This window comes from Cornus florida, unplaced genomic scaffold, assembly GCF_030987335.1.
Source record: "Cornus florida cultivar Cherokee Brave unplaced genomic scaffold, ASM3098733v1 CherokeeBrave_3.0.0_Hap2_Chr02, whole genome shotgun sequence".
Classification (NCBI taxonomy): domain Eukaryota; kingdom Viridiplantae; phylum Streptophyta; class Magnoliopsida; order Cornales; family Cornaceae; genus Cornus; species Cornus florida.
Window position 1 is genome coordinate 21,974,417 of NW_026775572.1, and position 15,052 is coordinate 21,989,468.

Consider the following 15,052-nt stretch of genomic DNA (forward strand, 5'->3'; position numbering starts at 1 on the left):
TTGAGAATTTTTTATTTTTATTTATTTTTATTTATTTTCATTTAAGCATTAGACAGAAAGAGGAAAAAGATATACAAAGGATATGCGGATAGATGTATGTAAAAAGAGAGTTATCTAGGTTATCAGCCTAATCAGATCTCGAAATATGATTCATTGAACAATTAATTGAGGGAGGAAAAGAAGAGCTTAGTCCATGAAAGGTTGTCATGACTATCGTTGTGGGCTTCACAATCGAAACATGCATGATTCAATTAAGTCTATCATGAGGCACTCTCACAGTAATCCTGTGCCCTTTAATTCCCTTATCCAAAGCTAAGAATGTCTTCTTGATGGTTTTTTCCCTTAAAGTCCCTTAATCCAAAGCTAAGAATGTTGTCTTGATGGTATTTTTCATTCAGAAAAAAAGTATCAAGGGCAAAAAAAGTCACGCAATCTTAGGTAAAAATGGTCAAGCATGTCAGACCTGACAACAAAAAAAAATATTGAGTACGTGAGTACCAACACTATAATAAAAATAAAAGGAATGTTACTCACAGTGTCTGATTGGTTGAAAAATTAATTATGATGGTTTCTCTTTCTCACTGTTACTCCCCTCCTTCTCTAGATCCATATTAAAGAGAAAAAAAAAAGTTGTGAATAGATTAGAAACCATACTTCTCTTGTTTCACGTATTAACTAAAACTCAAATTTTATAATATTACTTCAATTAAAACTCAATTTCATAATATTATTTTAATTAAATTATATAAAACCCAATCCATCAAGGTGAAGGCGTGAGTATATATATATATATATATATATAAAAGACAATTGAACAAAAAAAGAAAGTAAAGAATGAAGTGTAGCTATATATATCCAATCAGGAAAGGAAAAAAGACAATAGTTGAAAATAAAGTTAAATATATGTAACAAAAAAAAGAAGGAAGGTTGTTAGGTATATAAAGAAAGAGGAAACAATTTTAAACAGTAATTTGGTTCTAAAAGTTAAAATTTTATATTTCCAATTTCTAAAAAAATAGGAAAGATGTAAAGTTGAAAATAAAGTTAAATATATCATATAAGTAACAAAAGAAAGAAGGTTATTAGGTATATAAAGAAAGAGGAAACAATTTTAAATGGTAACTTGGTCCTAAAAGTTAAAAGTTTATATTTCCAAAAAAATAGGAAAGATGTATTGATTACAACTTCTATATCAGAGGTGCGACTGTGAATGGAGCACTCCTCAAAAAAAATAAACATTCAATTTCTAACATCTTCACTAAAACGTAAAATCAAAAGATTACATCTCCAATTTTATACCTTTTTTTCCCTGGCAAACAAAAATGTGAGAGCCCGCAACCATCTCGTATACCTTAAAACATTCAAATCCATTTTAACCTCAATACCAACCCTGTTCACCACCTGCACAGCCAAAACCCGAGTCAAGTGTTTCCTCCCAACCCTGTTCACCACCTGCACAGCCAAACACTTCTTGAACCCGAGTCAAGTGTTTCCTCCCTTTAAGGTGACAGGCCATATCTATCTTTCCAGAGCACCTTACATTACAGATGCTGCACCATAATTTAGACGGCTGCATCTGAGTATTACCAGCATTCTTTGGATTTCTCTCCTTGTAACTGTCCACTTGACTCCATTTGCGCTTTCCAGGCTCTTGATTGGCTTGATGGGATTTATTTTCTGTGGAAGACCAAGAACCCTTGTTTTTATCCGTTGACTTACTTGCTTTCAGCTCCTCACACTTGGCCCAGTGTCTCCACCCTTGTAGATGGGAATTCAAGTCTTTCTCACTGGTGGTTTTCAACTGACATACAGCACAAGTCCATTCTTTCTGAATATTCTTTGAAGTGGTTACCTCCGGAAGTTTGTTCTCTCTGCCAGCTACTGATGTGGCTGTCGTGTCTTTAACCTCCAGAGTTGCATCTGTTTTCTTCTCGGCATGAGCAAGATTTTGCCCTCCATTCTTCACCTGCATGAACAATTGAAAAAGCGAGATTTACCACATCCACTCACCAGTGTTGCTTGATTTTAGAGCAAAAGAATTCAGAAACAAAGTTGCTAAAAAGAAAGCAGGCGCATTAAATGACATGATGAGTCAAAATGAGTGAAACTGATCCACCAGTGGGGAAAGAGAAACAAGTAGCTCATGTGAGTGAAAAATGAATGAAAACTTAGCAACAGGAGGAAATAAGAAAGTGACATAATTTTTATCCAAAAAATAATTTTTTTGTTATCACAGGTACAGTTCATTGCAAAAAGTGAAGCAGCCTTAAGGTTGTTCTAACAATTGAAGTTGAGAAAAGCTTATCTGACTCTTTCTGACCAAGGCAGGAAAGTCATTAATTCTTATGCATCGACTCATATTGATCAATGATCATAGTGGTATTTATTCTCAAAACTCTCTTTCCTACTTTGCTTCATCTTCTAACCACTGTCTCAGCACACGTATGGTATTTACAAAATTGATGTGGTAAGACTCTTTAAAAATGTGATGAGACATTTTCTCATAATTGTCATCTGATTTTCTTATTTTCTTTTGGTTTTCCAACTCAAATCATGGAAGTTTCCGGCGTTGTTTTTCATAGGCCATATGTGCTAAACACTTTAAATCAAAACCAGAACTGCTAAATCACATTTCCACATATGCTAAACATTTTAAAGGATAACCAGAATTACTAAATCGCATTTCCCCACATTTGAAATGTTGACTTGTAATTAATCCAAAACATGGAACATCTAGGTTCCTGATAAATAAATATGGGTGGGCACGTGTGTGTAATGATACCTTAGTTGCAGCTGCTGCATTTACTTCTGTTTGTTCCACTGCCTTGATATCTTTCTGAACAACAATAGGAACTTTGCCCTTAGAATGCACAGAGAGGATTAATAATATGATGTGTCATTTTCTCATAATGGTCATTTGATAATTTTGATTTTTCTTTATTACCTCTGTTTTGGGTTTCCAAATCAAATCCTGCAAGTTTCCAGTGTTGTTTTTCATGGGCCAAATATGCTGAACATTTTAGAGCGAAACCAGAACTGTTAAATCGCAATTCCTCACATTTGAAATGTTGATTTGCAGTTGTTCCCAAAGCTTGGAACACCTACATTCCAAAAATAAATGCGGGTGTGTGTGCGTGTAATAATACCTTGGCAGCAGCTGCTGCATTTTTCTCTGTTTGGTCCACCGCCTTGATGTCTTTTTGAACAACAATAGGATCTTTGCACTGACGCTGCAGAGCAAGCAAGAGAGAAGAAAGAGATTAAAAATGCTATGTTTCATTTTCTCACAATGGTCATCTTAATTTCTTTATTGCATCCCTTCCCGAGTTTCCAAATCAAATCTTAGAGGTTTCCGGTGTTGTTTTTCATGGGCCAAATATTACTTTTAAATCACATTTCCCCACATTTGAAATGTACATTTGTAATTGTTCCAAAAACTTGGAACACCTAGGTTCCTGAAATGTGTGTGCGCACGCGGGTGCGTGTGAGTGCAATGATACCTTGGCTGCAGCTGCTGCATTTATTTCTGTTTGTTCCACTGCCTTGATATCTTTCTGAACAGTAATAGGAACTTTGCCCTTAGACTGCAGAGAGAGATGGATTAATAATATGATGTGTCATTTTCTCATAATGGTCATTTGATTTTCTTTATTACCTCTGTTTTGGGATTCCAACTCAAATCCTGCAAGTTTCCAGTGTTGTTTTTCATGGGCCAAATATGCTGAACATTTTAGAACGAAACCAGAACTGTTAAATCGCAATTCCTCACATTTGAAATGTTGATTTGCAGTTGTTCCCAAATCTTGTAACACCTACGTTCCAAAAATAAATGCGGGTATGTGTTTGTGTAATAATACCTTGGCTGCAGCTGCTGCATTTTCCTCTGTTTGTTCCACTGCCTTGATGTCTTTTTGAACAACAATAGGATCTTTGCACTTGGGCTGCAGAGCAAGCGAGAGAGAAGAAAAAGATTAAAAATGTTATGTTTCATTTTCTCGCAATGGTTATCTGAATTTCTTTATTGCATCCCTTCCGGGTTTCCAAATCAAATCTTGGAGGTTGCCGGTGTTGATTTTCATGGGCCAAATATAACTTTTAAATCACATTTCCCCACATTTGAAATGTACATTTGTAATTGTTCCCAAACTTGGAACACATAGGTTCCTGAAAAGTGTGCACGCGCATGTAATGATACCTTGGCTGCAGCTGCTGCATTTATTTCTGTTTGTTCCACTGCCTTGATATCTTTCTGAACAACAATAGGACCTTTGCAACTGGACTGCAGAGAGAGAAGAAATATAATGGCTCATCATGGTATTCTATTTTACACAAAATACATCTTTACACTTCAATTAAAAGAACATTATGCAGATTCCATGATTAATTCAGACAATAAGCTTCCAAGTTATTCACATCAGGGAAAGAATTTGTACTAGCTTCATATTGTTCAAGTCCTCCAACAACAAACTACCTCTGTTTAACTCCACTCACTGACTCACACATGGCATCCAATTTTCAAAGGATGTTGACTCACTGAAGTACAAAGGTCACACTGGACTCTTTTCCCTTCCCAACTCAGGTGTGTCTCTCTATAATACATCTAGCAAGATGAACAGATTTATAGCCACCATAATATATTGACAGATTTACAGTTCATTGTCAGGAACCTTACCTCGATTGCTGCAACCACTTCTTTTTTCTCTGTATTTGCAACTGTCTTGATCTCTTCCACATCATAACTAGATTTCACACCTTTTGACTGAAGTATAAATGTGAGAGAATTAAAAAATAATAATAATAAATACAAATGTCTGTGGCACACATGCGGAGATCCCTTTATTACCATATCTCAAATTAATCCAGTTTGATACAAAATTAGAGAAAATCTATCAAGAGAACCCTCTCCTGACAAGAACCATGAGCTCTCATTGCTGCATTGAGAGATTTATTAAAAGATTCGTTTGACTTTCAAAGGTCTCAAAATTTGTTTCAATCAAGTGGTTAATAAAGTCATGGCTTTTGTCATGAGAGGGCTCTCAAATTTGAGAACAAGCCAATGCAATCTGAATTTTCATAGTTGCATGCATGTCCACGTTATTGAAGACTGTGACAAGATAACATGCGCTTATGTTTCAGATATCAAGGTAAATCATCCTGTTAGGTGTGTATTTAGATGACCAATTAGAGATACTAAATCATACTCCCATGAAAAAATTTATTCTATATGGAACATTTGAAAAAACAGTAGGCTTTTAGTACACCACTTATTTAGCCTTCCTATGTGAAGTCTCCTGTAGTTTGAAATATTCCTCATCAGGCAATTTCTTGTCATCCCTATATATGGCCCTCTTTCCATATAAAGGCATACCTTACTTGTGATGAGTTTCTCCAAGGCTTCAGACCCATTCTCTTCAAGATATTTCTCTGCCATAGCTAGAAAATTTTCCCCCTTATGAGATAACTCCTTCAGCTTATTGAATTTGTTGATAACTTCTTCTGGGTTCACAAGACAGTAAGGACGAACAACGCACGCATAAACATGATATGCACCTTCAAAGTGAGGTAGCACCAAAAAGGAGATGGCCATGAGTTTTATGTAAGGCCAGAACGGAAGCCTGACATGAACAAAGAGAAATTTATTGCTAATGAAGAGAAGATCAAGAGAAATCTTGCTTCTTGATAGTTAAAAAAAAAAAAAATTTAAAAATTTAAAAAAAATAAAATAAAAAATTCCAACTATTCCAAAACGATTTAAACTTTGTTAGGAGTTTTAGTTTGTTCAAGATTTGAAAACTTAAAATTAGGATAAAAGAAAGTAAATCCACTTTGTGCATAAATTTTACATACACACGGGTGATTTATTAAACTTTCATTTAATATTTAGAACCAACAGTTGCATATAGCTTTATTCCTGCTCGATGTAGGATGTTCATGAAAATAGATATGTTCATGACAGAAGGTGAAATGAGGATTCAAAAATGAGACCAGCCACTTTGTGCATATAAGTTGGAGGCTAGTCTGTATCTGTTTCTCCTTCAAAGACCTCAATTTGATGAGAGCGACACCGAGTAATGACCTTTCTTATGCAAAGAACAAGCAACTCCAGAGAACATAGTGCCAAGTACTAGAAAAAAAGACTGCACATTAAGAGGTTATACAAAATGGTGCACTTTGAGAGGAGGTGAAATGAAAAAATGCTGCATTTTTTAGGTTGGAAGGAGAAGAGGGGATGTCACTTTCGGGAATGGCGAGAAAATGTTGTGCCATGGAGATGGATAAATGTCATATCTCTTTCCTTTTCTTCTCTTCTACATCTCTCTTTCTCTCTTTTTTCCTTACGTGTGTGTTTGTGGCAGATGGATGGGTGTTTGGGTAGTGCGGCCAAGCAAACATGTTGCCTTAATATGTTGTAGTTTAGGGGATAAAATCTGTAAATGGAAAAAATTGGAGAATTCCTCCCATGTGACAGCCGCTATGATTTATGCATCTGTCACCTTATATGAGATCTAAAGTTAATTTTGAGAAATAATACTGAAAATTCACACCAAATGACATTCACAAAATAATTTTTTTCATAAAACAAAAAAAGTTATATTTGTAATGGAAGCAGCAAAAATTATATAGAAAGAAAAGTGAAAATGCTACATTTTTACGATGGAAAGAAAAAATGCTACAATTTGGGATGAATGCTAAAAATGAAACGTTTAGGTAAAGATGAGCAAAAATGCTGCATTTTAGAGTGAGAGGTGTTGCTCTTGAAAATGTTTAACTGCTTACTGATACATTTGGGATACACTGTAGCTTGCCAATTTAAGTTGGAGTAGGTTGCTCAAATTCTGCTTCAACAATCAACAACTCCAAAAAGAAGTTTAAACTTAACTTGTTTATCATGCAATTAATCTCAAGAAAGCATCTACCAGGAGCAATCTAGATCTAAACTCGCGTACTCTTTCTTTTTGTAGTATTGGTATGTTTATCAGCCAAGTTTCAGCCAAACTCAATAGGTCAGCAAGCTTTAACTCAATTATCTCATAAGAGGTCTTGAGCGAACCTCTAACTTGGCCAGGCTCTAGCTTCTTGGTGTTGGTTCATCTTATAACCCTACATTTTAGTATGTTTCCAAACGGGCCAAACATGTTGTTTTGAGGTGACTGTCAAAAGTGATACATCGTGGGTTAGATGCTAACGGGAAAATTTACAAAATTGGGATTACTTGGTCATAATTTTTGTCTAGAATGTAGTAATGGCATTTTTCAAGTTAAAAGGCACCTTGAAATATGTATATCTGCAAAACTTTCAACTCATGCCCAGAGTTGCATAAAAACACCTATCATACATGTTCATGAGCCTGTAAGGCCCAATCGTGAAAAATTGCTGGCTAAACTGTAAACCACAGTGGAAAATCACAGAGAGCAAAAATGTTGGGAAACAAAAGAATGGGGCCTCCACAAATCAAAGAAAACAAACAAAGTTATATAATATATATGTGTGTGTGTGTGTAGAATGTAATATTAATTAATTACCATTCAATGAGTTTTGAAAGACCAAGCTCGGAGAGAGAAATCAAAGAAAAAAGGATCCAATATGTGATCAACTTCTGCATGTCCGAGTTTGACTTGACCTCAATAGCTCGAATTGAAGCATATCTGCTCAAGAACAAGTACATACCAATAATCATAACAAACCAATGGTAGCCAAACTATAGAAATTTTATAATTTCCTAAAAGAAGTCATGCAACTTTATTCCTATGCCATCAAATATTTTATATATATAATTGGGAGAGACTTACAGAGGATAGCCCAAAGAAATTAGAGGCCTGCAAGTAAAAAACATAGTAATACATTAAGATTAAATGATCATGTCACACACACTATGTAATATCGTGAACTTGAAATGAAATAAAGAGAGGTCACAGAGCATCCAATATGAAATTTTGGGTCTTCTGAAGGAATATGGAAATAGATAAACAAAAGCAAAATTAATTTGTTTGTAGGATAAAAAAAATTCACAATTTTGTGGTGAGAAAGTGAATACAATACCAAGCAAGAACATCAAAGGACGTCGATGCAAATCCTAGAAAACCCATCTCTGATTCCAATCTGATCTTTTTCTGGGCCTTCTCAGATTAAAACGTTCAGATTTTTTTAGCAATAGTATGTAGTAACTTAAGAGAAGACTTGAAATTTAAAAGGACAGAGTACGGACACGGAGAAGAAAGACTTAAGAGTTAAGAGAAGACTTGAAATTGAAAAGGACAGAGTACGGACACGGAGAAGAAAGACCCGTGGTTTTTAGGAAAGAGAAAAGAAATTTACGCAATGAGGAATATGACCCTTGAAATTCCTTAATTTACAAAATAATCACGTTTTGCTCCCTTTGTCATGTTTCTGCTAATATTTATATTTTTTAAATTATTTCAATCCATGTTAATTTTATTTGGTCGGTTGTCTTTCACACTTTTGTATTTTTTTTTTCCTTTCTAAACGTGTTTTATGACCCGTTTTCCATTCTCCCCAATTTTCTTTTTCCGTTCATCTTGGTGTTCGGGCTGTGTGGGTTTGGGTCAAGTGATTATGGACTCATATTTATCGCATGACGAAGTCAAAGTCTCGTATTTTCCAATAAAAAAAAAATAGGGTTGACCCAATTACTGAAGTGAACATGAGTTTCACTATTCATTTCGAACCAAATTACTTTATTGCCCCCATTTCGTTTTTTTTTTACCCCCACAAATCCCAAAAACCCCTTTCTGCCCCCAAACATCCCTAACAATTCTAACCAGCGAACCACAAACCATTCAGGATGTACTGACTGTGAAGGAACGAACGCCGACGGTGAAGAAATGACGCCGAGGAGGTTGATTGCCACAACTAAGAAACTAAAATTTTTTTTTTTTTTTTTTTCTCCAGAACATATATATATATATATATATATATATATATATATATATTGTGAATTCCATCCACGCATCACCGTGAACTCCATCCACGCGCCACCACTTTCCAGAGCATCATCCTTGCACATTCTCTTCATGGCTTTCCACTGATGAGCACTCTGTTGCCGAGGAGGTTGATTGCCACAACTAAGAAACTTATTATTATTATTTTTTATCTAGAACAAAAAAAAATTAGTGAATTCCATCCACGCACCACCGTGAACTCCATCCATGCACACCACTCCCCAGAACACCATCCTCGCACATCCTCTTCATGGCTTCCCACTGATGAGCATACTGCAAAAACAAACTCCCTCGCCGAAAAGTCCCACCGTGAACTCCATCCACGCACCACCACTCTCCACACCTTCTGTCTACATCCTGCGCCCACGCGCCAAGTCTCTGCGAGTAGATCTAATGGGAGTACACATGCTCCACTCGCCAACGCTGGCCACACACTCCGAGCTCCCTTCGCTACTGCTCATTGAACTCGAATCACATCGGCTCAATCTTCTTCGACTATAACTACCAGACGCAATCACGTCGTCCTCTATCTGCGGCGTCGATCTCACTTTCCTGAACCTAAACTCTGTTGCACATCAACTCGGATCGACGTCACCCTCACAGCAATCTCCAGCGGGTCTTTCAGTCTCTGTCGAGACCATCACTCGCCGGTGCCTTCTTCAGTTGCTCACGAACGGCAACAATCGACATAGCACATCAAGCACATCATCTGTCGCCACAGCCTTCATTCCTTTTAGTCTTTGATCCTCCATCATCACTATTGTTCCACCGTTTTGCCACCGGTGTTCGTTCATTCTAGTCTTAGATCTAACGTGCTTCACGCGCACACTCGTGCACGATCCTACGGGTCTGACGCACTTCTCTGGCAATCAACCTCCTCCTTCACCATCAACGTTCGTTCCTTCACCGTCGGGACATCGATCAAATCGTCGTCGGAGACCTCCATGGTTTGTGGTTCGCTGGTTAGAAAGGGAATGTTAGGGATGTTTAGGGAAGAAAGGGGGGTTATGGAATTTGTGTGGATGAATAAAAGAAATAAGGGCACTAAGGTAATTTGGTTAAAAATGAATAGTGAAACTCCATATTCATCTCAGTTATTGGGGTCAATTTCATTTTTTCAAAACTACGAAAGTTTGACTTCATTATACTGTGAATATGAATCCATAAGCGTAAAAATTCATTTATTTAAGGGATAATTTTATAAAAATAGAATTTTGTGGGTCAAAAGATAAAAGAATAGAGTCAAAATTAAATTTTTCAAATTAATGTAATTTTCTCAAAGTATGAGGTGGACATGAAAATTTAATGTATATCATCTTTTTATTTCTAAAATACCCTTCTGTTATGGATCTCTGCCTCTGCATTGCCTGTGCTTGAATGCCTCGAACTTTTTTCTTTTTTTTTTTGGATGAAAGACCCTCTCCCCTCCATGTAGTGGAATAACTTTTAATGGTGACCAAAGGCCCGCAAGACTATAAGTCTCAACTGTTCCCGAGCAAACCCATTTAAAAAATAAATAAATAAATAAATAAACAAACCCTATTTCATCATCAATCTCTCTCACACCCCTAAACCAGCACCTTCTGAATGTGTTCATCTATAATGGCAAAAACAATTCTTTCTTTTTGATTGGTTATCTATTTCTTTCACCCACCAAACTAGCAAACCCATTTAAAAAATAAAAATAAAAATAAAAATAGCAAATCCATTTAATCATTAAAAAAGTGTAAATGACCAGAAGTTTTGGATGAATTTTTCAGGTTTGTTGGTTGTTCGTTTGGGAATAAGGGTTGCCATATATGGGTTTCTCTCTCTAGATATGAGGGATAGTAACAGAATTTCATAACAACAATAGAAGGGTATTTTGGAAATAAATATATAATGTACATTAAATTTCCACGTCCACGTTAGATTTTGAGAAAAATCCATTAATATAGAAATTTTAATTTTGACTCCATTCTTTTGTCATTTGACCTTAAAAACTCCATTTTTATAGAATTATCCTTTTATTTAATCATTGGGGTTTTTTTGTTGCATTTACTTAAAGGTGGGGCTCACTTTTACTTGTTGACCATTATTATATGGCAGAGAGTGTGCTAGATTTGTTTGTGTTAATGTATGGATCATTTTTTGGAATATCTATTTTTTCTCTCTCTAAACTTCATCTTCTTCCATCTCTCTCCAAAATTCCATTAACACTATTTACCTAGAGATTCAAGCTCATTTTTTTCCCTCTTTCTTTAAGACTCTTCACTTAAAATAGAAGGGAAAATGGTTAAGGACACCAAGGGCTTCAAAACCGTTGCTTTTATTTCAAGATTTGGCACTTTGGAGATTTCATGTGAGCTAGGGTGGGATTTAGAGAAATTCATAAGAGGATTTTTCATTCTCCTCGTCATCCTCTTCAATTCCACGACCTTAACTTTGCATTTAGAGCACTTTCATTTTGGTGGGATTTGGGGTTTTCACCCCAAAAGTGAGATAGGGGGTGTGTTGCGTATTTAAATCTATGATTCCTTTTAATTTTTTGGGTTTAGAGTGTGTTGTGCATGCATATATGTGTGTGAGTTGGACTAAAGTGTGTATTTAGTTATGTGTTTATATGATATTATTGTTCTAATGATTCTTTAAATTGAAATTCATGTATAGCATGCTTTATGGATTCATTATTGTGATTATCATTAATAACCAAAGTGTTTACCCTTATGTATGTAAGTTTTACCTTACTTAACTTGTTGTAAATTCATAAAAATGCTTATCTAGCTATTTATTTACCTATCTTATGATATGGTGGTTTTAAAATGCATGCTGATATGAAGTTGTTAAATTGTTGTACTTCAATTATCTGATAACATTTGAATTTCTTCTGATCAAATGAATTATATTTGATGTCATTGCATAAATGAATATGTCATGATAGTATTTGGACCTTAGGGCATGATTCGTGTGGATGGCATAGCTTATTTGCACTTGTAAGGTGCAATGTGGTTATATATTGGTACATGTTATCTTGTGAAATTAGATGATGATTTTGGGAGATACCGGGGATTGTACTTTGAGAATGTGAGGGCTCAGCGCTCGGGGGTGAAACATGAGTTTCCCCATTTTATATTGGTCAATCGATTGGTTTTCGGCAGGTTAATAACGCGAGCACCGTGAAATATAAGTTTCCCCATTTTATATTAGCAAATTGGTTGGTTTCCGGTGGGTTAGTAACCCGAGAACGACCATTTATTTTAGGTGCATAACATGGCTATGTGACCGGGAGTGTGGATGTGTTTTCGAGTTATCCTATTTGTTGATTTCGAATCTTATTTTTATGGAAATGCTTAAGTGGCTATTTATTTACCTCTCTTGTGATATGGTGGTTTTAAAATGCATGCATATATGAAGTTGTCTAGTTGTTATACTTCAATTATGTGATAAAAATGCCTATGTGATAGTATTTTGATTTCTTATGATCAAATGAGTGTATATTTGATGTTATTGCATTAATAAGTATGTCATAATATTATTTGGACCTTATGGCATGATTCATGTGGATAACATCGCTTATGTGCGCTTGTAAGGTGCAATGTGGCTATATATTGGTAAATGTTATCTTGTAAAATTGGATGATGATTTTGAGAGATACTCGGGGGTTGAATTTTGAGAATATGAGGGCTCGAGGCTCACGAGTGAAACATAAGTTTCCCCATTTATATTGTCCAATCGGTTGGTTTCTGGCAGGTTAGTAACCCGAGAACGACCATTTATTTTAGGTGCATAACATGGCTATAAGAAGAAATACAATATAGAAAAAAGATAAGATAATTGTATAAAGGCTTGAATGAGATAAATCATTTATTCACAACTTTAGTATTTATAGATAAAAAGAGCATATGCTCATATTATAAGAAAGGAAATTAAATCAAATCTAAATCAAATCACATCATGTAATTCCCCTAATTTCAAAAGGATAGACCTGGTATTTAATTTATATTTTAATTTATGTTTTAATTAATTTTTTTAATTATTTGACTTACTTGACTTTTTTGTATTATTTGAATTAATTATTTGGTTTCCTTGTTTTCTTTGATTTAATTAATTATTTGAATTATTTACATTAATTGTGATTATTTGAGTTAATTGTTTTAATTATTTATTTGGCTTTAATTTTCATTCAATTGTATTATTTGATTTAATTAGCTGATAGAATTGTTATTAATTAATTGTTTTCATTTTTGAATTTACTTACTTATCGCAAGTTAGGTTTAAATTTACATGGGTAGCCGACGTTGATTATAACCTAGGTTTATTTATGGGCCGAGTTATATCTTTATAGACTTAGGGTTTCTGTAGTGTCTATATATATGTTGTTATACGTTGGTTTAGGGTTACAAATAAAACCCTATGCACCATATTCACGTATACAGTGAGATAGGGAGAAAACAGAGAGAAAGATTTAAGGGAAACATAGAGTGAACTTGGGTGATTAGCAAAGCAGCTCAAGGAGGAAGGAGCGTGGTAGTGTGGAACTACAGTGTAGGACACAAACATATCACACAGAGACGGTGAATTAGAAGTTCAAATCTGAAATTCAAAGGCAAGTCTCTGTTCTTCTCTTTCCCATGAATCTGTGTTCTGTGCATACTTAGTTAAGACTCCAGGGATTAAAACAAGGATAAAACGGACTTAAATAAACTTTATAACAGGTTTTATATGCATGTATGAATTTCGTTTACTCTCGTGAATTAACTGCTTTGCAAAAATTGTTGATATTCTACTATTTGTTTTTGCTGCGGATTGTTTTTAATCTTGTGTTAGATTCTTGTTGTGAAGGTATATTTATTAGTCTGAGACATTAAATGAACCCTAGAATAAGTGTTTAACACAGTATTTAATTTCACCAAATAAATCTATTGTGGGTAGTTTAAAATTTCAGACTAAGGTTCTGTAAACGTGGCTTTAAAACTTGTGTTCCTACACATTTTAGGATTGGATCTCAGTGGTTTAAACTTATTTAGGACCAAGATTGAACCTAGAATAAGAATTAGAACACACCACAGAGGCTCTGTAATCACTAGAGTCGGAGAAGATGAAACTGAAACGGGCAACAGGCTGCTAAAGGGGATAGAGCAGGCTCTAAAACACAAAGGAGCCAGCTCAAAAGCAAAGGAGCCGGCTCTATTAGAGTTTGGAGCCGGCTCTAACCCAAAAATGGAGCAGGCTCAATGTTTTAATTGAGCCTGCTCTTTCTTGAAATGCACTAAAATGAGTTTTAGGGGCTGTTTGGGCTGCACAGTGTTTTCTAAGGCTGTTTAAAAGCTACTGTGAGATGTAATTAAATATTGGGGACTTAAATAAATATTGAAAACATTTAATACAATAATGGTTTAGGGAAAGGAGCAATGAACAGCTCAAATAATGGTTATACGTTGCACTGTTTTTGCTAGGTTTATATAACTGGAACTTGGTAAAGTTTTTATATATAATTCAAGTTTTTATATATAATTTAATTATATATAACCCTATATTTTTACAGTGTTATAAGTATGGTAAATTAATTATATTTATCTATACTTTGCTTGGATTTAAATTAATATTTAATTTGTATCAATTTATTGGCTGTTTTGGAGGATTTAAACGCTATGATATTATTTTAGCAGTTTAAATGATTGGAACATAATATTTAGGTTCTGTAATGAATACCTAATATTGATATATATGTATGAATTTATACAAATGCATATCCTGGAGGATGGTGGTTGATTATATAGTGTAGTTTTAATAACTATGTTATATGAAGGATTTGTATGTATCGGTATGGGACGGTGACATATTAGGTATGGATTAGTCAAATACTAAATCCTACCTAATTTGGATTAAGGTATGGATTAACCCTATGAGTTAAGTCCATCACCTACTTGTGTCATATCAATCAAATAGTTGAATGACTTAATATGATTTCAGGATGGTTTTGCTTTACATTTATCAAACCACTTGTCAGATGGTTGGTATTTTGTAATAGCAGGACACGGACTTAATATATTTATTATATGTGCCATGGTATGAGCTTGAGTCTAAGGACCATGGTTAGGGTGCGTATATCG

General features: G+C 34.9%; 1 protein-coding gene across 2 annotated transcripts; it reads right to left on the minus strand.

Moving 5' to 3' along the window:
- Window positions 1-1,109: 1,109 nt before the first annotated feature.
- Window positions 1,110-8,692, minus strand: LOC132294217 (uncharacterized). Of its 2 annotated transcripts, none has more exons than XM_059791982.1 (13): window positions 8,041-8,692; window positions 7,791-7,817; window positions 7,524-7,646; window positions 5,369-5,615; window positions 4,673-4,759; window positions 4,196-4,279; window positions 3,858-3,941; window positions 3,656-3,721; window positions 3,501-3,584; window positions 3,147-3,230; window positions 2,945-3,010; window positions 2,783-2,836; window positions 1,110-1,966 (listed from the first exon to the last, which is right to left on the minus strand). In XM_059791982.1, the coding sequence occupies exons 1-13, from the start codon at window positions 8,085-8,087 to the stop codon at window positions 1,379-1,381; spliced, it is 1,641 nt and encodes a 546-aa protein (XP_059647965.1). In that variant the 5' UTR covers window positions 8,088-8,692; the 3' UTR covers window positions 1,110-1,378. The 2 variants fall into 2 exon arrangements, with proteins under 2 accessions (XP_059647965.1, XP_059647964.1); XM_059791981.1 differs by having other exon boundaries at window positions 2,783-2,860.
- Window positions 8,693-15,052: the final 6,360 nt, after the last annotated feature.

Excerpts from the sequence above, each read along its gene's own strand:
- LOC132294217 (XM_059791981.1), bottom strand. The coding sequence starts at position 8,087 with ATGGGTTTTCTAGGATTTGCATCGACGTCCTTTGATGTTCTTGCTTG. Across the intron at positions 4,760-5,368 it reads AGAAACTCATCACAAGTAAG|TCAAAAGGTGTGAAATCTAG; the intron begins GTATGCCTTTAT and ends TTTATACTTCAG. Across the intron at positions 3,722-3,857 it reads ATGCAGCAGCTGCAGCCAAG|CATATTTGGCCCATGAAAAA; the intron begins GTATTATTACAC and ends TAAAATGTTCAG.